Source organism: Elephas maximus, chromosome 1, assembly GCF_024166365.1.
Source record: "Elephas maximus indicus isolate mEleMax1 chromosome 1, mEleMax1 primary haplotype, whole genome shotgun sequence".
In the NCBI taxonomy this organism is placed as follows: domain Eukaryota; kingdom Metazoa; phylum Chordata; class Mammalia; order Proboscidea; family Elephantidae; genus Elephas; species Elephas maximus.
The window spans coordinates 99394434-99417516 of record NC_064819.1 but is presented as its reverse complement, the minus strand read 5'-3'; the positions used below and the strand labels follow the sequence as shown (position 1 = coordinate 99417516).

The 23083-nt window shown below is 47.1% G+C and overlaps 1 protein-coding gene across 1 annotated transcript; it reads right to left on the bottom strand.

Annotated features, from left to right (window-relative positions):
- Window positions 1-4614: 4614 nt before the first annotated feature.
- Window positions 4615-22772, bottom strand: ARMC12 (armadillo repeat containing 12). Its single transcript, XM_049894900.1, has 7 exons — window positions 19130-22772; window positions 18279-18650; window positions 17263-17408; window positions 16911-17045; window positions 9478-9651; window positions 9272-9343; window positions 4615-7347 (listed from the first exon to the last, which is right to left on the bottom strand). The coding sequence occupies exons 1-7, from the start codon at window positions 19167-19169 to the stop codon at window positions 7018-7020; spliced, it is 1269 nt and encodes a 422-aa protein (XP_049750857.1). The 5' UTR covers window positions 19170-22772; the 3' UTR covers window positions 4615-7017.
- Between the last annotated feature and the right edge of the window lie 311 nt (window positions 22773-23083).

Below are 23083 nucleotides of genomic sequence, written 5' to 3'. Positions count from 1 at the left end.
ATTATGGAAGTGGAAAGAGAGAAAATGGAGGAAGCTCCTGGACACTTAAATGTCTTAGCCCTGTGTGACACACACCTCTTCTGCTCGCAGACCACTAGCCAGAACTAGTCACATGATCTCAACCATTTGCAAGGATGTCTGGGAGACTCAAGGGAATCTTAGAATATTTATTGCTTCTGCTTCATCACTCCTACGCCCATTTTACAGATGAGGAACCTGAAGGCTCAAGGTGAAGTAACTTGCCCAAGTCACACGATTAAGTGGCAGGGCTAGGATATACATCCAGGGCATTCTAGAGCCCAAGCCCAAGCTCTTACCGTTTCTCTACACTGCCTTGGGCAGCCAGAAGACTTTGTTCCCAGGAAAGGGACTCCTGTCATCACTACATCCTCTCGCTCCAGCAGTCATGATCTGAAACTCTCCTCAGATATGTGTCCTGCTGCCTTGGTTGGCTGGTTACCTGTCTTTACATCTCATCCTGTCTCCCAGCTCCACTGCGAACTGGAGGGGAGCCCCAGGGAGTAATAATTCTTTATACAGCTTCACCACTTCCCTGAGGTATTTGGCCCATGCCCTTATGAGTGTTAGATACTTCCTTGGTAAATTTTGGCAACTGCTCAGGAAAGGGGCAGAACTGAGGGCAAGAGGCCAGCAGCTGTGTGTCAGGGCTGGCAGTAACTGGGGGTTCTTGTTCCGGGGTCCAGGGGCCCCCAAGAAGTCCACCAAAGGCTGGAAGTGGTGAATTCCCTGAAATTCTATGCAAAATAATCTGTGTATGGTTTTTTTTTTTTTTTTAAACAGAGGGCTGCAGTTTTCCTCAGAAATGACTCAAAACTGGCTCAGACTCTACTTTAAGGTGAGAAAACTGAGGCCCAGAGAGGAAAGACATTCCTCAGCTGACTGAGCTGGTGAATAACAGAGTTAGGCTAGACCCGGGCTCCCAACTCCAGGTACTGTACCCTTTCTCCTATATCAATAGCCTCTTTCCAAGATCAGCCAGCTTTGGTCACAAGCACAAGTCCAGGACGCCTCTGCAGTGTGAGAAGGTGGGGGGTCACTAAGCCACATGAACTGTGAGCACGGCCACAGCTCTGCCCTTTGCCTGAGGCCCAAACCTCACCACCCCAGTCTTTTATGAGGAGAATGGGGGTCAGTTCAGAGCAGAGGAGCGCCTTACTGGTAACATCTGATCTCCCCACCATTCCCAGCCCTTTGACTCCCTCTCCTTTAACATTCCCCAACATCTTTCTTGTCTTTCCATATCTTTGTGGTGGCCTGGAGCCATGGTTTCTATGGCGATATTCTCACTGGTCTACAGCAAAGTGAAAAAAAAAAAAAAAAGAACAATGGGGTTTTTTTGTTGTTGTTAAAGATAAATGTATTTAATTTAAAGAACTTTTCTATTATCCTGAAATTACATCCTCCTTACTGTTTCATTGTGAAAAAATGCTTTTATGGCATTGAGTTTCTGTTGATGGTGATGGAAAAATTGGCAATGGATATTGGTAATGGTTGCACAACACGGTTAATGTAATTGATGTCACTAAATCGTACATGTGAAAAATGCTAAATTGGCAAATGTGTGATATGTATTTTTACAGCAATAAGAAAAAGAGCCTTTATGGTAATAATACAATAGTAATTTTGTTTGGTTTTCATGTTCTTACTTGGCCAATAATTTTTCTTCCCTAGTTGTTGTTGTAGAAACACAACAGTGGAGCCTCCCTTAGCCTGGGTCCCTGAGTGCAGATGATATGTATATACGATATTTATATAAATTCTGTCAATCCTCAATAATTTTTGGAAGTTTTATCAGTCTTTGAAATCCAGAATAAAATTCTAGGGAAAACTGACCTGGTGGAAATCGCCCATGATTCACTTCATTCTGGAAGGAATTCTCAAAATAATCCGTAGAGAAAGATGATCAGTAGGTAGAGTTTGAGATGCTGGGATAGATCAGTAAAGCTTCCTAGGGGAGAGGACACTGCAGTGAGAAGTGTTTGGAAGTGAAGAGGTGGAGGCGCTGAGGTCTTACACAGAATACCCAGGACAGCCCAGGTCTCAGCAGGAGTGCTTTTTTGCTAAGAGAGTAGAGAGTGAGCAAGGGCTTGGAGGTGAGAATGAGTAGAGTATGTGGAGCAAGCAGCAGGAGAAGATGTCTGCTTGTGAGGGGATGCAGAGTGGAGAGACTAGGGCAGTCAGTGGATATGGTTCATGAGAGTAACCCCAGTTGAGGCGACTCCTCATGGAAAACTGGGCTAATAATGGTGGCAGTGTTGGAGTCCCCAGCCTGGGAGCAAGAGGCATAGAGCAGGGAGGTGCTGCCCTGCTCTATCTGTGAGGACAGGAGGGGTCACCTAAGAGAGACAGAAAGGCCCAGCATGACCTGAGGAAGTCAACCCATGCCCAGTGCCAGTGCTGTCATTAATGCTATTCATCAAATATTTCTAGTTCTTCCTTGGACACGCGGGAAGATTAATCTTTCCTACCTACTCCCTGGAAACCCTCGTAGCATGGTGGTTAAATGCTATGGCTGCTAACCAAAAGGTTGGCAGTTCAAATCTACCGGGCACTCCTTGGAAACTCTATGGCACAGTTCTACTCTGTCCCATGGGGTTGCTATGAGTCAGAATTGGCTTGACAGCAATGGGTTTGGGCTTGGTGTTTGGGGTTTACCTAACCCCTTCGGCCAATGACACGTGAGCAGAAGTGGTGAGTGTCATTTATGGTTGGAACTTTTAAGAGCCCGTTATCACTGCCACATTCCCTTTTTCTTCCCTAGTTGTTGTAAAAACACAACCATGGAGCCTCCCTCAGCCTGGGTCCCTGAGTATGGATGACATGGAGCAGACACCTGTACCTCTCCACCAGCAGCAGGGCTTGGAACACACAGCTCCCCTCTTGTTTCCTGCCAGAACAGATTGGGCCTTATGAGGGGGTGTGTGCTTAGCTGGGGAGGACAACAGGCCTGGAGGGAGAGCAGCCTCTTCCAGATCTAGCCAGCCCTTAAACCTTGAGGCTTCTGCTCAGAGGACAGAGATGGGCAGTCATACCTAGTACGACCAGGTATGCCACCCTGTCTTGCCCTCCACCCATGGGAGGGGATTGGGCTTCTCTCTGTAGGTTGGCCTATGACAAGGGCCTTCCCCAGAGGGGCTGGGACAACTCCCTGCAACCTCTCTGCTCAAGTCAAATATTCATATAGGAGAAAGGTTCTCAGAGAGCCTCAGGCAGCTCCAAACATAGCAGAGAGGGTGGCCGGCCCACACCGCCTAAGTGTAGGTGGCCTGAGTAGACTCACTGGCATCAGATGACTGGAGTTTCTTCCTTCTCCCACTTACTGAGCCTCCGGGCCACATTAGTACCCAGTTGCTTTGGCAACATGGGCCTCCTGTCTGCCTCAAGGAGCCATGAGGTAATCAGGACTCCTTCAGCAGCATGTAAAAGAAACCCAAGCCAAACTAATTTATTTTTAAAAATAAAAACAAAAGGGAACAGTATTGATCCAGAAACAGGGTAAAGCTGGCCTCAGGGTCCTGAGACATTACGATAAAGGCATTAGGTGTCTTTCTCCTCTGCTTCTGCCTTTGGGTGGCCTCATTCTCTCCTCCTACAGATGGACTCTCTCTTTCTCTCTCTCGGCAGTGGGAGTGTGAGGGCAAAGCTGTATAAAAGTTCGAAGTACCTCCTTTCAGCACCATATATAAAACCACCAAACCAAGCCCATTGCCTTTGAGTCAATTCTGACTTCTAGCAACCTTGTAGGACAGAGTAGGGCTGTCCCATTGGGTTGCCAAAGGTGTAAATCTTTATGGAAGCAGACTGTCACATCCTCCCCTACCCCCCAGCCCAGAAGCAGTTGGTAGTTTGAATCACCTGATCTTCTGGGTCGGTTAGCAGCTGAGTGATTTAACCACCAAGCCACCAGGGCTCCCTAAAAGAGCCCAAGCTGGGCCAATTACTGTGGCCAGGTGGACCAGGGACTGTTATTGGCAGAATCTCATTGAACCTGGGAAGAGCAGACTCCCAAAGGTGGAAGGTGGGCTGGGGAGTTGCTGGTTCCTGGGGAATGGGAAATGGATGCTGAACAAGCAGAAATACAGATGTCTATAATATCTCATTTCCCCACGCTTGTGATTACTCTGCTTAAGACCATACTTGTCTTCAGGAAGGACTCTTCCAGTGGCAGTAAAGAGCCAAGGATGTGGTTCTTTAGCTAGAGGCAATGTCAAAGGAAGGGTCCACAGAAACTTATATTTACTGCCTCCTCCCCACAAGAAGCCTTAAGCTACATTCCGTGGATTTTCCTTTTTTTTTTTTTTTACCATAATCCACAGTAAGAGATAAATTCTACACAGGTACTCAGTCGATGAATAGTCCTTGGGTGGCACAAATGGTTAAGTGTACTGTCCAAAAAGTTGGATGTTCAAACCCACCCAGAGGTACCTTGGAAGACAGGTTGGTGATCTGCTTCCAAAAGGTCACAGCCTTGAAAACCCTATGGAGCAGTTCTACACTGCAACACATGCCATGAGTCAGAATCAACTCAGCTCAAAGGCAACTATCTTAGTCATCTAGTGCTGCTGTAAGAGAAATACCACAAGTAGATGGCTTTAACAAACAGAAGTTTATTCTCTCATAGTCTAGTAGGCTAGAAGTCTGAATTCAGGGCACTAACTCCAGAAGAGGGCTTTTGTTCTGTTGGCTCTGGAGGAAAGTCCTTGTTGTCAATCTTCCCCTGGTCAGGGAGCTTCTCAGCCCAGGAACCCTGGGTCCAATGATGTGCTCTGCTCCTGGTACTACTTTCTCAGTGGTATGAGGTCCTCCTGTCTCTCTGCTTGCTTCTGTCTTTTATAGCTTAAAAGAGATTAACTCAAAAAACTCAAAATACAACCTAATCTTGTAGATTCAGTCCTGAGTCATTAACATCATAAAGGTAGGATTTACAACACATAGGAAAATCACATCGGATGACAAAATGGTGGATAATCACACAATACTGGGAATCATGGCCTAGCCAAATTGAAACACATTTTTGGGGGACACAATTCAATCCATGACAGCAACTAACAACAATTCAGATGACTGGTAGCTTATCACTGGCATCCATTCCAATGGTTAGCATCTGTATCATGCTGCTTGTTAAATATTTTATCATCACTACTGCAAATGTGTGTGCGTGTGTACAACACGAGGAAATAGCAAGAGATTTAACCTCAGTTCATGGACTTAGATCTTTTTTGCCCTCCTTCCTTTTTCTCACTCTATTGTATATAACTAGGCTACTGCATCTCAAACAATACATGACCTATTTTTTAAAATTACATTTCTTTGTTTTTCTAATGCTATTTGTTTGCTCCTTGCTTGTTCATTTTGCCATCTGTTACTCATCAGCAGATAAGCTGTGGCAGGTACCAAACATTTAGGGGAAAAAAAAATGGGAGAAAGCATCAATTTACTTAATTTATTCCTCCCAATTAAAAAAAGATAAATATCACTTAGTTTTGGTCATGGGACTCCTTGGGCCAGCTCATGGAAAGGAGGTGTTCTAAGGTGCTCTAATGCAGCCTCTGGGTGGTGCAAGTAGTTAACGTGCTCAGCTGCTAACCAAAAGGTTGGTGGTTTGAGTCAATCCAGAAGCACCTCAGAAGAAAAGCTTGGCGATCTACTTCCAAAAAATCAACCACTGAAAGCCCTGTGGGATTGTCGTGAGTATTAACTGACTCAATGGCAACAGTTGGTTTACTATTTGTCTGCCAGTAAGGACTCACAGGTAACACAACGACCAAACAAGTGGGAAATACAAATTAATGGGAAAATCTGAAAATGGATGAATGTATTTGGTTTTACAGTCTTTGTGTTTCTGGAGACTTGATGGTTATGGTTTTATATGACCTGCACAACTGTTTTGGTTTCCAAAGCTAAGATCCGGTGGTGTTTCAGAGTGCTCCATAAAGGGCCTCGGGACTCCCCAGTGCCTGTAACCCAGAAACTGGAGAAACATCAGGTTTGATGTTCTCCAGGGCCCTTTCCAGTGCTAGTCATTCATTTTCTCAATGATGATTTCATAGCTCCTCAGCCAATCTTTGATGAACACCTTCTGTGTGCATTGTGCTAAGCATCTTTCTTACATTAACTCACATAGCCCTCCCAGCAGCCTTATGGAATAAGTGCTATTATTATAGTCATTTTACAGATGATGAGGCTGAAGCTCAAATAGGGTAAAGGGCTTGCCCAAGGTCACTTAACTAGTAAGTGACAGCTAGGATTTGAACCTAGGAGTCTGATTCCAGAGCTCTCACTCTTAACCAATATGTCTGCATTGCTCTGCTCACCAAACATTTCCAGTTCTTTAATGCTGTTCACCAAATATTTCCGGTTCTTCCTTGGACACATGGGAAGATTAATCTTCCCTACCTACCCGCTTTGGCTAATGACACATGAGCAAAAGTGGTGTCATTTCTGGTTGGAACTTTTAAGAGCCCATTTTAACTGCCACATTCCCTTTTTCTTCCCTAGGAGTTCTAGAAACAGAACATGGGAGTATCCCTCAGCCTGGGTCCCTGAGTGAGGATGATGGGGAGTACACACCTATTCCTCCTTGCTCAGCTGACCTATAAATGGAATGTAGTGCAAGTAAGAAACAAAACTTTGTCATTCTAAGCCACTATGATTTTGGGGTTGCTTGTTACTGCAGCGTAGTCTAGCTCATGCTGACTATTCAATGCTATATTGCCTCCTGTCCATTATTTTTGTCCTTAGTCCTCAAACCCGCCCTCTCCCAACTCTCTGAAAGCACTGGCTCCACATTCAAACTTGAAAAGCAGCAAGAGGAGAATCTGTCCCCTTAAGAGTGTGCATAGAAGTGGGATGTGTTTGGGGACATGTGCCCATGCTGGGCCATGCTCTAGGGCAGGGGCTACACTGGATGAAATCTATACCCAGCCCTGGAAAGCCCCTGACAGACGCTACCCCTCCAGCTTCTCTCCCATACTCATTTATTGGCTCTCCTTAATTTTATTCCCCACTATTAAAGAAGGACGAACTGCGCTGGCAGGAGGGCCGGGCTCTCAAGTCCTGGGGGCATTGCAGGCTGACTATGACCTTGCAGGCCTGGATCTGAACCTCCTCCTCAGGGTGAATGACCAGAGCAAGCAATCTATCTGCCAGTCGCGACTCATCCCCAAAGAGAGCTTCATGCAGAGACTGTTCATTGTAGTGCCATTTCACTGCACGGTAGTGGGGTGAGTTCCGGCCTTCGCTCAGACGCTCAGCAAACAACAGCACCTCGAACAGCAAACTCCCAGGCTGTGTGGACTGAAACAGGGTCAAGAAGTTGGACTGCACCTGCAGTGGGGATGGGAGGAAGATGGGGATGAAATTCCAGGTAAGTATCAGGATGCCCTTCTGAGGTTACTTTCATCCCCTTACGATCTCAACTTCCCAATGAGCCTAAGTTTCAGGTTCAAATATACAGGGGCTTTTTAGTTTTCCTTTCAGTATCATCCTCCAACTTAATTGCATTGTGTTCATGAAACATGAGTGACATGATAATAATATTGATTCTGGGAAATTTGTTGAGACATTAACTTTAAGGCTTAGTGTGTGGTTAACTTTTTTTTTTTTTAATTTTTGTTGTGCTCGAAGTGAAAGTTTACAAATCAAGTCTGTCTCCCGTACGAAAATTTATATACACCTTGCTATATACTCCTAATTGCTCTCCCTGTAATGAGACAGCACAGTCCTTCCCTCCACTCTCTCTTTTCGTGTCCATTCCACCAGCTTCTGACCCCTTCTGCTCTCTCATCTCCCCTCCAGACAGGAGATTCTTCACCACTATCATTTTCTATCCCATAGTCCACTCCAATCCCTGTCTGAAGAGTTGGCTTTGGGAATGGTTCCCGCCTTGAGCTAACAGAAGGTCTGGGAACCATGATTTCCAGGGTCCTCCTAGTCTCAGTCAGACCATTAAGTCTGGTCTTTTTATGAGAATTTGAGGTCTGCATCCCACTGCTCTCCTGCTCCCTCAGGGGTTCTCTGTTGTGTTCCCTGTCAAGGCAGTCATTGGTTGTAGCTGGGCACCATCTAGTTCTTCTGGTCTCAGGCTGATGTAGTCTCTGGTTTATGTGGCCCTTTCTGTCTCTTGGGCTCGTACCTACCTTGTATCTTTGTTCTTCATTCTCCTTTGCTCCAGGTGGGTTGTGGTTAACTTTTATAAATGTTTTGTGTGTACTTGACAGGAATGCACATTTGATAATCATAGAGTGCAGGGTCCTAGGTATGGCTCAAGCTTGTTATCTGTAGCCAGTATGACCTTATAGGTCCCTGAGTGGCTCAAATAATTTGTGCTCAACTACTAACCTAAAGGTTGGCAGTTCAAATCCACCCAGCAGTGCCACAGAAGAAAGCCCCGGCAATCTGCTTCCATAAAGATTACAGCCAAGAAAACCTATGAAGCAGTTCCACTCTGTAACACAGGGGTCACCATGAGTAGGACTCAACTCCACAGCAACAGGTTAGGTTTGGTTCTTTTTATCGCCTTACTAGTTTTCGATTTTTATCAGTTGCAGAAAGAGTATTTAAATCTCCCACTATGGTGGTAGATTTGTCAATTTCTCCTTGTAATTCTATCAAGTTTTGCCATCTGTATTTTGAAGTTATGTTATTAGGTGACATACAAATTTAGAGTTACTTTAGCCTTCCAGTAAGGAGCACTGGTGACACAGTGATTAAGCACTCAGCCGCTAACCAAAAGGTTGGCTGTTCGAACCCACCAGCTGCTTCCCAGGGGAAAAGATGTAGCGGTCTGCTTCTGTAAAGATTACAGCCTTGGAAACCCTATGGGGCAGTTCTGCTCTGTCCTATAGGGTCACTGGGGATCAGAACTGACTCAATGACAACAGGTGTTTTAACTGGGTATCCTTCCAGCGAACTGAACCCCTGATGATTATGTAGTGATCCTTCCTATCCTTAATAATGCTTCTTGCCTCAAGTCATTTTTTCCTGCTCTCAAAATGTCTACCTACATTGGCTTTTGTTTTGTTTCCCTCAGAGTTCAGAAAGCCCCTCAAAAGGAGAACCCCCTCTCACCAGATGGATTCTCATTTTAGCGAGGGAAGGGAAGAGGGGATGATTTTCAATATACCTAGATCAGAAGTAGGAGGAGAAACAAGACAATCTCCTCAGGGCTAAGTGTCTGGAGAATCTATGATTCTTCCATTCCCAGTACCTGAGTTGGCATCCATCAGCCCCTCTTCAGTTCCCTCCTCACCTGGCAGTTGAGAATGTCATAGAGAAGGTCGTTCTTCTGTGCCAGATAGCTCAGCAGCCGTACAACTTGTACCTGGATAGAGGAAAACAAGAGAGGGCAGATGAGTGTGGGTTTGAGCAGGGAAGACACAATCTCTGCTCCATCCCCCAGGGTCTGTTCCCAGGGCTGCCTGGGAGGGTGGGGCCTCAGGCACGTGCTCCAGGCACCTGTGCCAGGATGTAGTCACACTGGAGAATCTCCATCAAGGCGGGCATCACCCGTCGCAGCTGTGGGTGCACAAAGTCGGGCAGTGGTAGGTTGTTGAGGAGTCTAAGGCCAGCAATGTGCAGCTCCGAGTCCCAGATGGTGGAAATCAGTTCCAGCACCTTGATGGAATGCTCCTGGAGTAGGGGGAAGAGAAGCATCTGTTCTTATGTGGTGATCCCCCACCTCCATCCCAGCTTCTGTCTTCACTCTCCACTGTCCTAATCCATGGCACCTGGGCCAAGCCCAACAGACAATTCTCACTTGAACTCTCAACATCATTTGACCCACTGGACCACTCCCACTTCACTTGGCTTCTCTTTCAGACTTCTTTTCTGGTTCTCCCGCTCAATCTCCTCTTCTCTGTCTACATCACTCCCCTCATGATATCATCCAGACTCACAGTGTTAAATGCTATCCATATGCTGACGACCTTCATGTTCACATCCCCAACCCAGACCACTCCCTTGAACTCCAGACTCATATATTCAATTGCCAGTTCCACTTCTCTCCTTGAATGTCTATTAGATGCCTCACAGTTAACCCACATTCCCCAATAAACCTGCTCCTTCCACTGCCTTTCCTGTTTCAGCTCTTGGTAACACCTTTCTTCCGGTTGCTCAGGCCAAAAACCTGCAGTCATCATCCTTGACCCCCTTCTTTCTCTCACACCCCTTTTCCTTCAGGAAATCCCATTGGTTCTACCTTCACAATGTCTCAACACTCAAGTCACTTCTCATGACCTCCACGTCTACCACCCTGTTGCCTCTCACCTAGATTTCCACAATAGCTTCCTGTCTCCCTGCTTCTACCCTTGCCCCTACAACCACAGCACAGTAGTCATCTTAGACATGTCACTCCTTTGCTCAAGAGCTTCCATTTCATTCAGAGTAAAAGCTAAAGTCTTTACAGTAGTTTACAAGGTCCATATGATCTATCCTTCTCCCCCACTATTTCTTTGACCTCATCTCCTATTCTCTCTCTTGCTCCTGCCACAGTGGCCTCCTAGCTATTCCTTGAACATGCCAGGTACACGCCTATCTTCAGGTTTTTGCACAGGCTGTTCCCTCTGCTTGGGATGCTCTCCCCCCAGATATTCATTATCTCCTTCAAGACTTTTCTTATTGTCACCTTCTCAATGAGGCCTTGCCTGACCACCTCCATCCCAGCCTTCTTTATCCCCCACCTTTATTTTTCTCCATAGCCCTGTAACACGTAACACACTCTGTAAACTTTATATTTTGAAAGAATTATAAATTCACAGGAAGTTGCAAAGACAGTACAGCGAGAGTCCATGTACTCTTCACCCAGTTTCCCCCAACAGTTACATCTTACATAATTATAGTACAACATCAAAACCAGAAAATAGATATTGGTACGATGCATCTGTGTAGCTCAATGTCATTTCATCACATGTGTAGATTTGTGTAACCACCACCACAATCAAGATACAGAACGATTCCATCACCACAAAGATCTCCATTCTACCCCTTTATAATCATACCAACATCCTTCCTGCCCCCACTCCATCCCTAACCCCTGAGAACCACTCATCTGTTTTCCATCTCTATAATTTTGTCATTTTGAGAACGTTATATAAATGGAATCATACAATATGTGTCCTTTTGAGTTTGGCTTGTTTTCACTCAGCAATGCCCTTGAGGCCCATCCAAGTTGTGTGTATCAATATTTGTTCCTTTTTATTGCTGAGTAGTATCACATGCATGAATGTACCACAGTTTGTTTAGCCACTCACCTATTGAGGGACATTTCGACTGCTTCCAGCTTTTGGCTATTACAAATAAAGCTGCTATGAACGATTGTGTAGGTTCTTACTTTTCTAGGATAAATGCCCAGGAGTGCAAATGCTAGCTTCTATGGTAAATGTATATTTCGTTTTTTTTTTTTTTAAACTGCCAAACTATTTTCCAGAGTGGCTATCCCATCAACAATGTAAAACAGATCCAGTTTCTACACATCCTCACCAGCATTTGGCATTTTCACTGTTTTTAATGTAACTGTTCTAATTGTTGTTGTTAGTTGCTGTCCAGTCGATTCTGACTCATGGCGACCCTGTGGGTGCAGAGTAGAACTGTGCTCTAGGACTTTCAAGATTTTGACCTTTCTGAAACAGATCATCAGGTCTGTCTTCTGAGGGGCCTTTGGGTGAGTTTGAACCACCAACCTTGCGGTTTGTAGTTCAGTGCTTAACCATTTGTACCACCCAGGGATTCAATAAAAATAATTCTAATAGATGCAGTAATATCTCATCATGGTCTTAATTTCCTTGTTCCCGGGTGATGCAAAGAGTTAACATGCTCATTTGCTAACCTAAAGGTTGAAGGTTTGAGTCAACCCAGAGACACTTCGGAAAAAAGTGACACCTACTTCTAAAAAAACCAGCCACTGAAAACCCTGTGGAGCACAGTTCTACTCTGACACACATGTGGTTGCCATGAGTTGGAATCAGCTCAGTGGCAATACCTGTTGCCGTCGAGTCCAACTCACAGTGATCCTATAGGACAGAGCAGAACTGCCCTATATGCTTCCCAAGGTGCACCTGGTGGATTCGAACTGCTGACCTTTTGGTTAGCAGCTGTAGGTCTTAACCATTACGCCACCAGAGTTTCCAATAGTGTTTGTTTTTTTTAATGACTAGCAAAGATGTACATCTTTTCATGTGTGAAAACGACTTGAAGCACTTACTAATGAAGATCAAAGACCACAGCCTTCAGTATGGATTGCACCTCAACATAAAGAAAACAAAAATCCTCACAACTGGGCCAATGAGCAACATCATAATAAACGGAGAAATGATTGATTTTGTCAAGGATTTCATTTTACTTGGATCCGCAATCAACAGCCATGGAAGCTGCAGTCAAGAAATCAAACAATGCATTGCATTGGGCAAATCTGCTGCATAGGAGATCTTTGAAGTGTTGAAGAGCAAAGATGTCACCTTGAAGACTAAGGTGCACTGACCCAGGCCATGGTATTTTCAATCACATCATATGCATGTGAAAGCTGGACAATGAATAAGGAACCGAAGAAGAATCGATGCCTTTGAATTGTGGTGCTGACGAAGAACATTGAATATACCATGAACTGCCAAAAGAACGAACAAATCTGTCTTAGAAGTACAACCAGAATGCTCTTTAGAAGCAAGGATGGAAAGGCTGCATCTTACATATTTTGGACATGTTGGAGAAGGACATCATGCTTGGCAAAGTACAGGGTCAGTGGAAAAGAGGAACACCCTCAACGAGGTGGATTGACACAGTGGCTGCAACAATGAGCTCAAGCATAACAACGATTGTAAAGATGGCGCAGGACCGGGCAGTGTTTCGTTCTGTTGCGCATGGGGTCACTGTGAGTTGGAACTGACTTGACGGCACCTAACATATCATCTTCAGTGAACTATTTCTTCATGTCTTTTGCCCATTTTCTAACAGAATTTTTTTTTTAGTATTGAGTTTTCAGAGTTCTTTATATAATCTAAATATGAGTCCATTGTCAGATCATTTTCAAATATTTCCTCCTAGTCTGTATCTTCTCTCTTCATCTGGTTAACTGCAATGCCACCCTCATCCCAATCTTCCTTATTCCACTTCATTATTTTCCTTTGTAGCAGCTGTCACATGGAACACACTACGTTGTTGTTAGTTGCCATCAAGTCTATTCCAACTCATGGCAACCCCATGTGCTTGTGTTACAGAGTAGAACTGAATCATAGGGTTTTCTTGGAGTCCCTAGGTGTTACAAATGGTTAAGCCCTTGACTACTAGCTGAAAGGCTGGCAGATCAAACCCACTCAGAGGCACCTGGGAAAACATGCCTAGCAATCTGTTTCTGAAAGGTCACACCCTTGAAAGCCCTATGGAGCAGTTGCACACATTGAGTTGGCGAAGAGTCAGAATCAACTCCACAGCAGCTAATGACAGCAACAGCAACCTTAACAGAAGCAGATTGCCAGGACTTTTCTTTCACAGTACTCAGTGGGTTTGAACCCCCAGCCTTCGGGTTAGCAGTCAAGCACAAACCTCAGAACACACTGTATATTTTACTTATTTGTTGATTGCCTCCCTTGCTTGCCCTGCTAGAAATAAGCTCCACCAGCACAGGGATCTTTTCTGTTTTGTTCACTGCTGTATCCTCAATGCTAGAACAGGGCCTTGGTGCATAGTAGGTGCTCAATATACTTTTGTTGAATGAATAAAGGGATCTTGGGCTTTGGAGGCAAGATGGTTGGACTGAGAGATATTACCAAAAACAGGTAACCTCACCTGTACCTTTGTGAGTCATATAAAAGCAAAGCAAGAATTCTGGAGTAGGAGCCATAATTCCATTAGTACCCTGCCCCCAGCCCCCCCGTCTGCTGAGACCTGAAGGACGGGTTGTTGTTGTCAGGTGCTGTTGAGTCTATTTCAACTCATAGTGATCCCACGTGACACAGTGGAACTGCCTCATAGGGTTTTCTAGGCTGTAATCTTTGTGGAAACACTATGGGGCAATTCTATTCTGTCCTAGAGGGTGGCTATGAGTTAGAATTGACTTCACGGCAATGGGTTTTTTTTTTTTTTTTTGTAATCTTTATGGGGGCAGTTCACCAGGTCTTTCTCCCATGGAGTGGCTGGATGGGTTCAAACCGCCAACCTTTTTTGCACCACCAGGGCTCTGTGAAGGACAGGTAGGAGTTAGCAAGTCTGGGGAGGGTTTTCAGGCAGAGGGAACAGGATGTGCAATGGCCACAAAGTGGGAGATCATGAAACATTCAGCGTTAAGTGGCTGGGGTTGGGCCAAGAGGGAGCCCTGAAGACTGAGCAGGAGGCCAGCAGAATCAGATCCCTCCGGAAAGGGTGGTCTGACTTAGCTCAGCCCCACTTTGGACGCACTGGATTAGGGAGCTTCAGGGCCATCTAAGAGAATGTGCCCAGAGGCAGTTGGTCATGCTCTGTCTCTGCAGACACCCAGGAAAGCACATACAGATGGAAACCGAGATCAAGGAGTGGGTGCTCTCACCCAGAGAGAGGAGAACAGGGTCAGGTCCTCAGGATACAGACTTTAGGGAGGGGCAAAGGGACAGTGGTGCTCAGCCAGCTGCATCAGAATTTCCTGGGTGGGGGAAGGTGTGTGAAAAACATAGTTGCCCTGTTCAGCTGGACTGTCTGGCTGTGGGGCCCAGAAATCTTCGTTTGAATCAGCTCTCCAGGCAATTCTGATATGTGAGAGAGTCACCATCTCAGGGGAACTGAGAAGGCTGAGGATGAATAGAAAAAGCCAGCAAGTGGAGACCTGGAGACCTTCCCCGTCCCCACAACGAAAAAAAAAAAAAAAAAGGTTTAATGGCAAAAATTTTAAGCGTGAAAATATCAAGTGTTGGTGAGGTTATGACACAGTAGGAATACTCATACAGGGCTGGTGGGGGCATAAATGGACACAACCCTTCTGCAAAAGTTGGGCAAACCCTTTGACCCAGCCATTCCCCTCCTGCATACATACCCTAGAGAAACTCTCGCAAGAATGTTAACAGCATAATGTGGGTGCAATGAGAACCTAGAAACGACTCAAATATCTACCAGTGGGCAAACGGATAAATAAAACTGCAGGGTATTCATACAATAGAATACTACACAACAGTGGAAAAGAAAGAACTAGTAGGTAAGTACTGGACTACTAGCCAAAAGGCTAGCAGTTCAAACCCACCCAGAGGCACCTCGGAAGACAGGCTTGGACATCTGTTTCCAAAAGGTCACAGCCTTGAGTTCTCCATGGAGCACAATTCTACTCTGCACACACAGGGCCACCAGGAGTTGGAATTGACTCAACGGCAGCTAACTGCAACAACAGAGCTACTACCTACATCAGTAAGAGTGAATCTTTCAATGTGAGGGGGCAAAATGACAAACCACAGAATGCAAACTGCATTCTTCCATATATACGAAGTTTGTATTTTATTTAGTTTATTGCCCATCTTGCCCTGTTAAAATATGCAGGGATACATGCATATGTGGTAAAACTATAAAGAAAATCCAGGAATTGATCAACAAAATGCAGGTAGGGTTGGGAGAGGAAGGAAGAAGGAAGCTGGGACTGGGAAGGGCCATATGAGACCATCTAAAGTATTGGTCATGTTCTGCTTCTTAGCCCGAGTTGTGTGCATGCAGGCTTTGTTTTATTGCTATTTTTTCTACCTTACACAGAGATTATAAATTTTTGTAGGTTTTAAATAATTTAGTTAGTTTTAACATGGGAGAGATAGACCATCTGCCAGAGGGAGACTTGGAGGTCAAGGAAGAGTTTTGGCTTTGTTTTTTTAAGACGGAAGGGATTAAAAAACCAAACCCATTGCCATTGAGTCAATTCCGACTCATAGTGACCCTATAAGACAGAGTAGAACTGTCCCATAGGGTTTCCAAGGCTGTAAATCTTTATGGAAGCAGTTTGCCACATTTTTCGCCCATGGAGCAGCTGGTGGGTTTGAACTGCCGACCTTTTGATTAGCCGCTGAGTGCTTAACCACTACTCCACCAGGGCTCCTCTGGATGAAATTACTCATTACTTGTTGCCATGGGATTACAGCATGCTAAATGCTTATGGGAAGGAGACAGGGAAGCCTTATTTGACAGACAGAATAATCAAAGAGAGGGGATGGGATCCAGGACTAAGATGGACATTGACATTAAAACAAACACACACCAGTTTCCATCAAGTTGATTCCGACTCATGGTGACCCCCTGTGTGTCAGAGTAGAACTGTGCTCCACAGGTTTTTCAATGGCTGATTTTTCAGAAGTAGATCACCAGGCCTTTCTTCCAAGGTACCTCTGGATGGACTCAAACCTCCAACCTTTCAGTTAGCAATAGAGTATGTTAACCTTTTACACCACCCGGGACTCCCAACATTGACCACAGAGAAAAAAAGCTTTTTTTCCCCCATGGCACCTGCAGGAAAGAGGAAAGGATAGGTGTGGAAACAGGTAAGCCTGGGGGCTGGATAGCAGGCAGCTGGGGAAGCTGACATTTGGTGGCTTGTATTTTCTCTACGTGGTAGTGGTGGAGGCGTCTGTGGCCCAGTCATACCTCTGACCAACACAGGCATGGGGGATTTTGGGGATTCAGAGATGCTTCTAGCATGCTAGTTCAGTTTCATCCTGAGATTCAAAGGCTTTTAGGACCCTGTTGGGAATCTGACCACCATTTCCTCACTTACTTCCAGGGAAAAATTATTTCTGGGTTATAAACCCAGACCGAAACAATCTTCTAGAAAATGACCCATTTGTCCTCTGCCAATCAACAGCCCCCCAGACTACAGCCATCCTGTGTGCTCTGCCAATTAACAGCCCCCCAGACTACGGCCATCCTGTGTGCTCTGCCCCACCACTTGTTCCTGGGCTCACCTGGATCTTCAGCCTGAATTTTCTGATGCCAGAGAAAGCTTTCAGCGTGTTCAGAGCCTGGATTTTGACACTGTTGTCCTCGTCATCCAGCATGTATCCCACCAACCTGATGTCATCCACAGTACACGCAGAGGCCTAGAGCGTGTGGGGAGAGGTGCGAGAGGCAGGAGAAGCAGGCGTCCTGGGCCCGCTGCCCATCTGTTGCCAAGACCCCTCAGCATACCCCTCCCACTATCAGTCACGGAGAAACAGGTCCAAGGACCAAATCTGACCAGTCAGGGGGTCAGGGAGGCAGCCGCAGCGACCAGAGGCCAGGCTGGCTGAGAGGGACCTCCTGACTCCCTTCCCTCACCTCAGCCTCCAGCAAGTACACACACCGCGTGATACTGTGCAGAATCATACTCTTGGCGTACTCATCCTGTTTGCACTCCAAAGAGTTGAAGAGTCTCCGGAGCTCGCCTGAGTCTCGTCCATGCCGTTCTCGCTCGATTGCCAGGCCTAGACAGCCACCCAGCCCAATTCAAGCTGTGGACTCACAGGCTATGAAAGAATGGGGTTGGGGAACTGGGGAGAGGGACTGGGGACAAAGCTGGTTGGCCTTTTCTGAAGAGAAGTCTTCTTGCTAAGTGCAGGACTACTGCGTACAGTTGAACAGGGAGTGTACTGCACAAGGGCACCATATATCATAAATGTCTTAGACTTATATATTTATTATGACAATTTTCCGTTATACGGCACTAACACATTGTGTTCCAGCGTAATCACTGTACAGCAATAATATTCCAGCAGATGGCAGTAAAGAGGATTTGCAGAAGGGGCGCCTTTTTCTAATCTGCACAAAGGCGCCATATGGATTAGTGGAGGCTGTAGTCATGTACCCAAAAAAACCAAACCCACTGCCGTCGAGTCAATTCCGACTCATAGTGACCCTATAGGACAGAGTAGAACTGCCCGATAGAGTTTCCAAGGAGCGCCTGGTGATTCGAACTGTCAACCTCTTGGTTAGCAGCCGTAGCACTTAACCACTATGCCACCAGGGTTTCCTCTAGTCATGTCCCAGCCCAGCCCATTGCCTTCGAGTTGATTTCAACTCACTAGTCATGTAGGTCCCCAAATTTTCCCTTTCCTTAAAGCCTTTAGTTTTCAGTTAGGAAAGGAGGGAGATGCTGACGTCAAGTTTCCAAGCAGTGGGCTCCTGAGAGCCAGAGTGAATGTAGTATTTGGAGAGCTGCCAGATGAGACCTGAGGATCCAGTAGAACCCACTGGGGACTGAACTAGCATCTCTAGTGGGGCCTTACCTAGGGGGCTGCAGGGTGAGGAAGACAGGGAAGAGAAAGTGGAAGGACATAGGAACTTTGAGGAGTCACCTTTGGACCCTCCCACAGAGGAGGCCTCAGAAGCGGGTGCCCCCTGGGGCAGAGCCCTCTCCCTAGGGACCGGACACTCACGGGCGATGCAGATGGGCGAGTTGGTGCAGATGGGTGGCTGGCATTTGATGCCGGCCTTGATGGCCTTGTAGAGCAGGTAGATGGCCCCCGCGCCCGTGGCCAGGCCCACTACACCCTTGCGGATGTCCAGTTGCCCCAGGCACTCGGGAATGCTCATGCCCATGTCTTCAGTGCTGCCTTGCGGGCATGAGCTGGGCCCGAGGCACCTGGGAAGGGGCCTTCTGGAACCAGAACTTTCTGGCAGGGCCAGGAGCCAGGGTACCAGAATCGGAACCCAGGCAACAAAGGGAACTAGGGAGACAGTGGGATGGAGGGTGGAGAATGGTGGTCAGGGAAAAGGGGCTGCTGGAGCACTTGGGAGGAATAAGGTTCAGCTACAGAGGCTATAGGAAATGAGGCTGGAGGCTCTCAGGGAATAAAAAGGCTGGGACAGGAGGGTCCTTTGCTTCCCCCTTTTCTTTAGGGGAGCCAGGTTGGTGGGGCCCTCCCATCCAACAGAGGGCAGCAGAGGCCCATTTCTGGGCTGGGGCCTTGGGCCTTTCAGGGAGGGGCATTTGGGGTGTGCCCACTGGGAGCCCTGTTCCCTCATGTCCCTGGCCCACCCATCTTTGATCTCTGCACCAAAGACCCATCCCTTGCTCAGGGTGTTTCTGAAGGCAGGGCTCCCCCACTGGAGAACAAATAGGAGGGGAGCACTTTTCAAGTTTTGCAGTCTTGAGGCAGACCCATCTTTTCTAGCATCTGCCTGTTCCCTTGTAGTTTGTACTTACCTGTCTGAACAAGAACTCTTGAGGGCAGTTGTCTTTGCATCCCCAGCACCAAGCACAAAATCTTGCACTCAGCAGGGACTCAAGTCAGGCTCTGCCATTCTTTGAGAGGGCAGTGACAGAGAGTCTGGGAACTGGGGTTTCAGGCCCATCCAACCAGTGCGACCCTGGAGGGGGAAGGGTCTCATTTTCTCTATTTGTATCCTGAAGGGATCCAGATTTACTTTTTTAAAACCCCAGGATTAAAATTTGGGTAGGTCTGGCCCTTTAAGCCATAACCGTTATAAAAACCCGTTGCCGTTAAGTCAATTCCGACTCCTAGTGACACCATGGGACAGAGTAGAACTGCCCCATGGAGTTTCCAAGGAGCACCTGGTGGATTTGAACTGCCGACTTTCTGATTAGCAGCTGAAGCATTTAACCACTATGCCACCACGGTTTCCCTTTAACCCATGGGAGGCCTAAATATGGAAGTACCACCTCCTAGCCTCCCTAAGCCCCACTGTGTGGGATGAGTCTTGAGGCCTCCTCTGAAATCTATAAGATGTCATCCCTGAGGAGGAGAGCCTTGCTCTCCACCCGTGGGATGGCACATGTGAAACCAGACACCACTTGCTTCTCTGGAGTCTCCTCACACCCTCTGTCCTCACCCTCTGGTACAGGACAGGTGACAAACCCTAAACCAGGGTCAGACCCAGAGCTGGTGCTGAGCAGGGTTGAGCCAGAACCTGCCTGGCTTCAAGCTCCTGCTGGGAGAGCTGGGACAGAAGGCTTTGTCCTGTACCTGGGCCAAGGGGAGGTGGGGAAACACGGAAGTGGCTGCCTGCAAGGATGCTGCAGCCAGTTAGGCCCGTCCATGCCGAGCCTTGGCTTATCACACTCCAGGCTGTGGGCAGGGGACAGTCGGCACTCCTGGGCAGCCATTCTCTTCTTTTCCTCTCTTCCATCCTTAGCCCTCCTGAAGGGTCATTCCTGGCATTCTACCCAGGCCTGAGATGGGTAACTACATGGACTCCCTCTAATAGGGGTGAGTAGAGGCCCAGGGAAGCCTCTCTACTGCCATAGGAGCACCCATCACATCCAATGAACTTTGGGCAGGAAAGAGCTGCCTGATGGGGACTGTCACTCTAAGTTCTAAGACAGCCCTGGTGGATCTGAGGATAGCTCCCTCAAGACAAGGTCCCTGCTCTGTGCTGCTTGGGGATTGGGGAGGGGGAGAGGGAGGAACCCAGAGTTACTGCCCCCTCCATCCCATGAAGTTGATTCTGCAACCCTCACATCCCAGGTAAACATAGTGCTCACCTGGTTCATAAAGACCTCCAAAGAAGAAAAGTTCTTTCTTGGGTCTAACCTAACTCCCTCCTGTTCTGCCCTCAGATGATTCAGAGAGCTCAGAAGGAGAGTCATCCATAGGGTGGCATTTTCAGCAGTCCACAGCACAATGAAAAAATAAATACAGGAACGTCTATTTGTAGGTGTGAAGTTGATGACTGTCCTTTCTTGGGAATGACTGTTCTTGATTGAGAGATGGTATCGTCCCTATTTTGAGGAAGATAAAAATGTCCTTTCTTTTATGAAAAATGGTTGTTGTGTTTTAAATGTTCTTTGTGGTTGTTGTGTGCCCTTGAATCAATTCTGACTCATAGTAACCCTATAGGACAGAGTAGAACTGCCCTATAGGGTTTCTTAGGCTATAATCTTTATGGGAGCAGATGGCCAGGTCTTTTCTTCTGCTGACCTTTCCGTTAGGCCAAACTAAAACCAAACCCATTTGCCATCGATTCCAACTAATAGCAACCCTATAGGACAGAGTACAATCTACCTTAAAGGGTTTCCAAGCAGACAGCCACAACTTTCTCCCACAGAGAGGTTGGTGGGTTCCAACTACCAACCTTTCAGTTAGCAGCAGAGTGCTTAACCATTGTGCCACCAGGGCTGCCCTTAAATTAAAAGCTAGCAACTCTATGCGGGAGCTTGATTTTTGTGTGTTTGTTTTCTTTTGCCAAATCAAAAAATCTGGAACCACTGGCCGGGGAGAAGTCTGAGAGTCCATATACACACTAGGATCTGGTCTAGTTCCTCTGAATTCCTTACCTGCCCTTCCTTACCAAGGCGAGAGGACACAGGCTGTCTTAGCATACCCCTCTCTGCCATCTGTGTCAACTTTTCACCTTCAAGGCTGATGTCATCATCATGTTAAAGGCAGTTTAATTTAGTGAATGAGAGTGTGGAATCTGGTCAGACTGCCAGAGTTCAAAATCAGTTCAGCCACTGATTTAGCTATGTGATCTTTGTGCCTCAGTTTTCCAATCTGTAAAATAGGTATAATAATAATTCCTAACCTATTTTACTTCCTTGAACAACTTGGGAAGCCCTCTTTCAAAAAAAAAAAAAAATAGACCAGGAACACTGTTCTCCCCATTCCAGTGAGCCACTTTGTCCCTAAAACCTATCCGCCCACCTGTGAAACCCTATAGCTACTTCCTCATTCTCTTTACCAGGCCCCTGGCAATGACTGTTTCAGCCTAGTCAATTAGAGAAGTACCACATCCTTCTTTGGTGCCTAAGATGGTCCTCACAGAGGGTGATGCTGGAGGGGCCCAGAGCTTTAGGGCACAAGAGAAGCAAAGGAAAACAACCTACTCTACACTCTGAGGAGTTGCTGGGTGGTGCAAATGGTTAAATGCTCAACTACTAGTCAAAAGGTTGGCAGTTTGAATCCACCCAATGTGCCACCCAAAGGCGCATCAAAAGTCAGGCCTGGCGACCTGCTTTTGAAAGGTCACAGCTATAAAGCAGTTGTACTCTGCACAGGTGAGGTCGCCATGAGTCAAAATCAACTGGACGGCAACCAACAACAACACACACCTAATGAAAGCCCGTTGAAATCCAATGGACTTGAGTTCAAATACCAGGAGTGTGGGGCTTGGGATAACTCCATAACCCGAGTCTCAGTTTCCCCATCCTGAATACAGATTTGCTAATATCTATCTGTACAGTCACTATGAGTTGGAATTGACTGGAGGGCAACCGGTTTGTTTTCCCTTTTTGTTTCAAAATATCCATCTGAATGGTGCAAACCGCTAACCCACTTGACTGCTAACCAAAAAGCTGGAGGTTAGTCCACTAGAGGTGCCTCAAAAGAAAGGCCTGGGGATCTACTTCGGAGAAATCCGTCACCGAAAACGCTATCGAGCACAGTTCTACACAGGCGGTCGCCAAGAGTGGGAATCAACTCAAAGGCAACTGGTTTAATATAGATGTACTACCTGGACGTGCTGCTGTCAGGACTGAATGAGAGCATGTGTGTTGTGACTCTCAGAGCACAGGACACGCTTCACACGTGCGAGTTTCCCCAGCAGAAATCCGAGTGCCGCAAGGCGGGGGCTGGCCCATGCCCAGATGTGGATCCCACACTCTCTGAAGCCGCCCCATCCCTGCCTACCGCTTACCCTGGCCTGGAAAACAACTTCTGGGATTTCGGGGTAGCCTGTTACTCAAGCGACAGCATAGGGAAGCGACAGCATAGGGACTAGCAGAAACCGAGCAAAAGCCGGGGGAGCGGAGGAGGCGGCGCCCCTAGAGGAGCAGGATGGGGTGGGGGGTGCGAGGCCGCGCCTTTCCCCGCCCCAAGCCTCCCTATATTGCCCGCCCTCCCCCGACTACTCCTCCCCACCCCTTTCATCCGGCGGCGGGCACAGGAAGTTCTTTTGCTCGCGCACCCCCTCCCGCCCCGCTCTCACTTTCCCTTCCCTCCCCTCCCCCGTCCCTCCGACCGGCACCTTGTTTAACTCCTTCCCTGCCGCGCTCTGTGGCGCCCGGGCGCCCCTTCGGGGTCCCCTTTCCCGCCTGCCGGGGAAGGGACGAGGCTGGACTGAGGCCGGGGATACACTGGCCTGTCAGGGGTAAGGGGTGAAGAGGGACACGGCGACCCAGGCCCGCATTCTTAGGACGCCT

What these genes read in the sequence shown, in the direction of transcription:
- ARMC12 (XM_049894900.1), bottom strand. Translation starts at nt 19,169, where the DNA reads ATGCAAAGACAACTGCCCTCAAGAGTTCTTGTTCAGACAG. An exon ending in CTCTGTGGGAGGGTCCAAAG is followed by an intron (nt 17,409 to 18,278) that starts GTGACTCCTCAA and finishes GTGGCTGTCTAG; the next exon opens with GCCTGGCAATCGAGCGAGAA. An exon ending in ATGACATTCTCAACTGCCAG is followed by an intron (nt 7,348 to 9,271) that starts GTGAGGAGGGAA and finishes TCCCCACTGCAG; the next exon opens with GTGCAGTCCAACTTCTTGAC.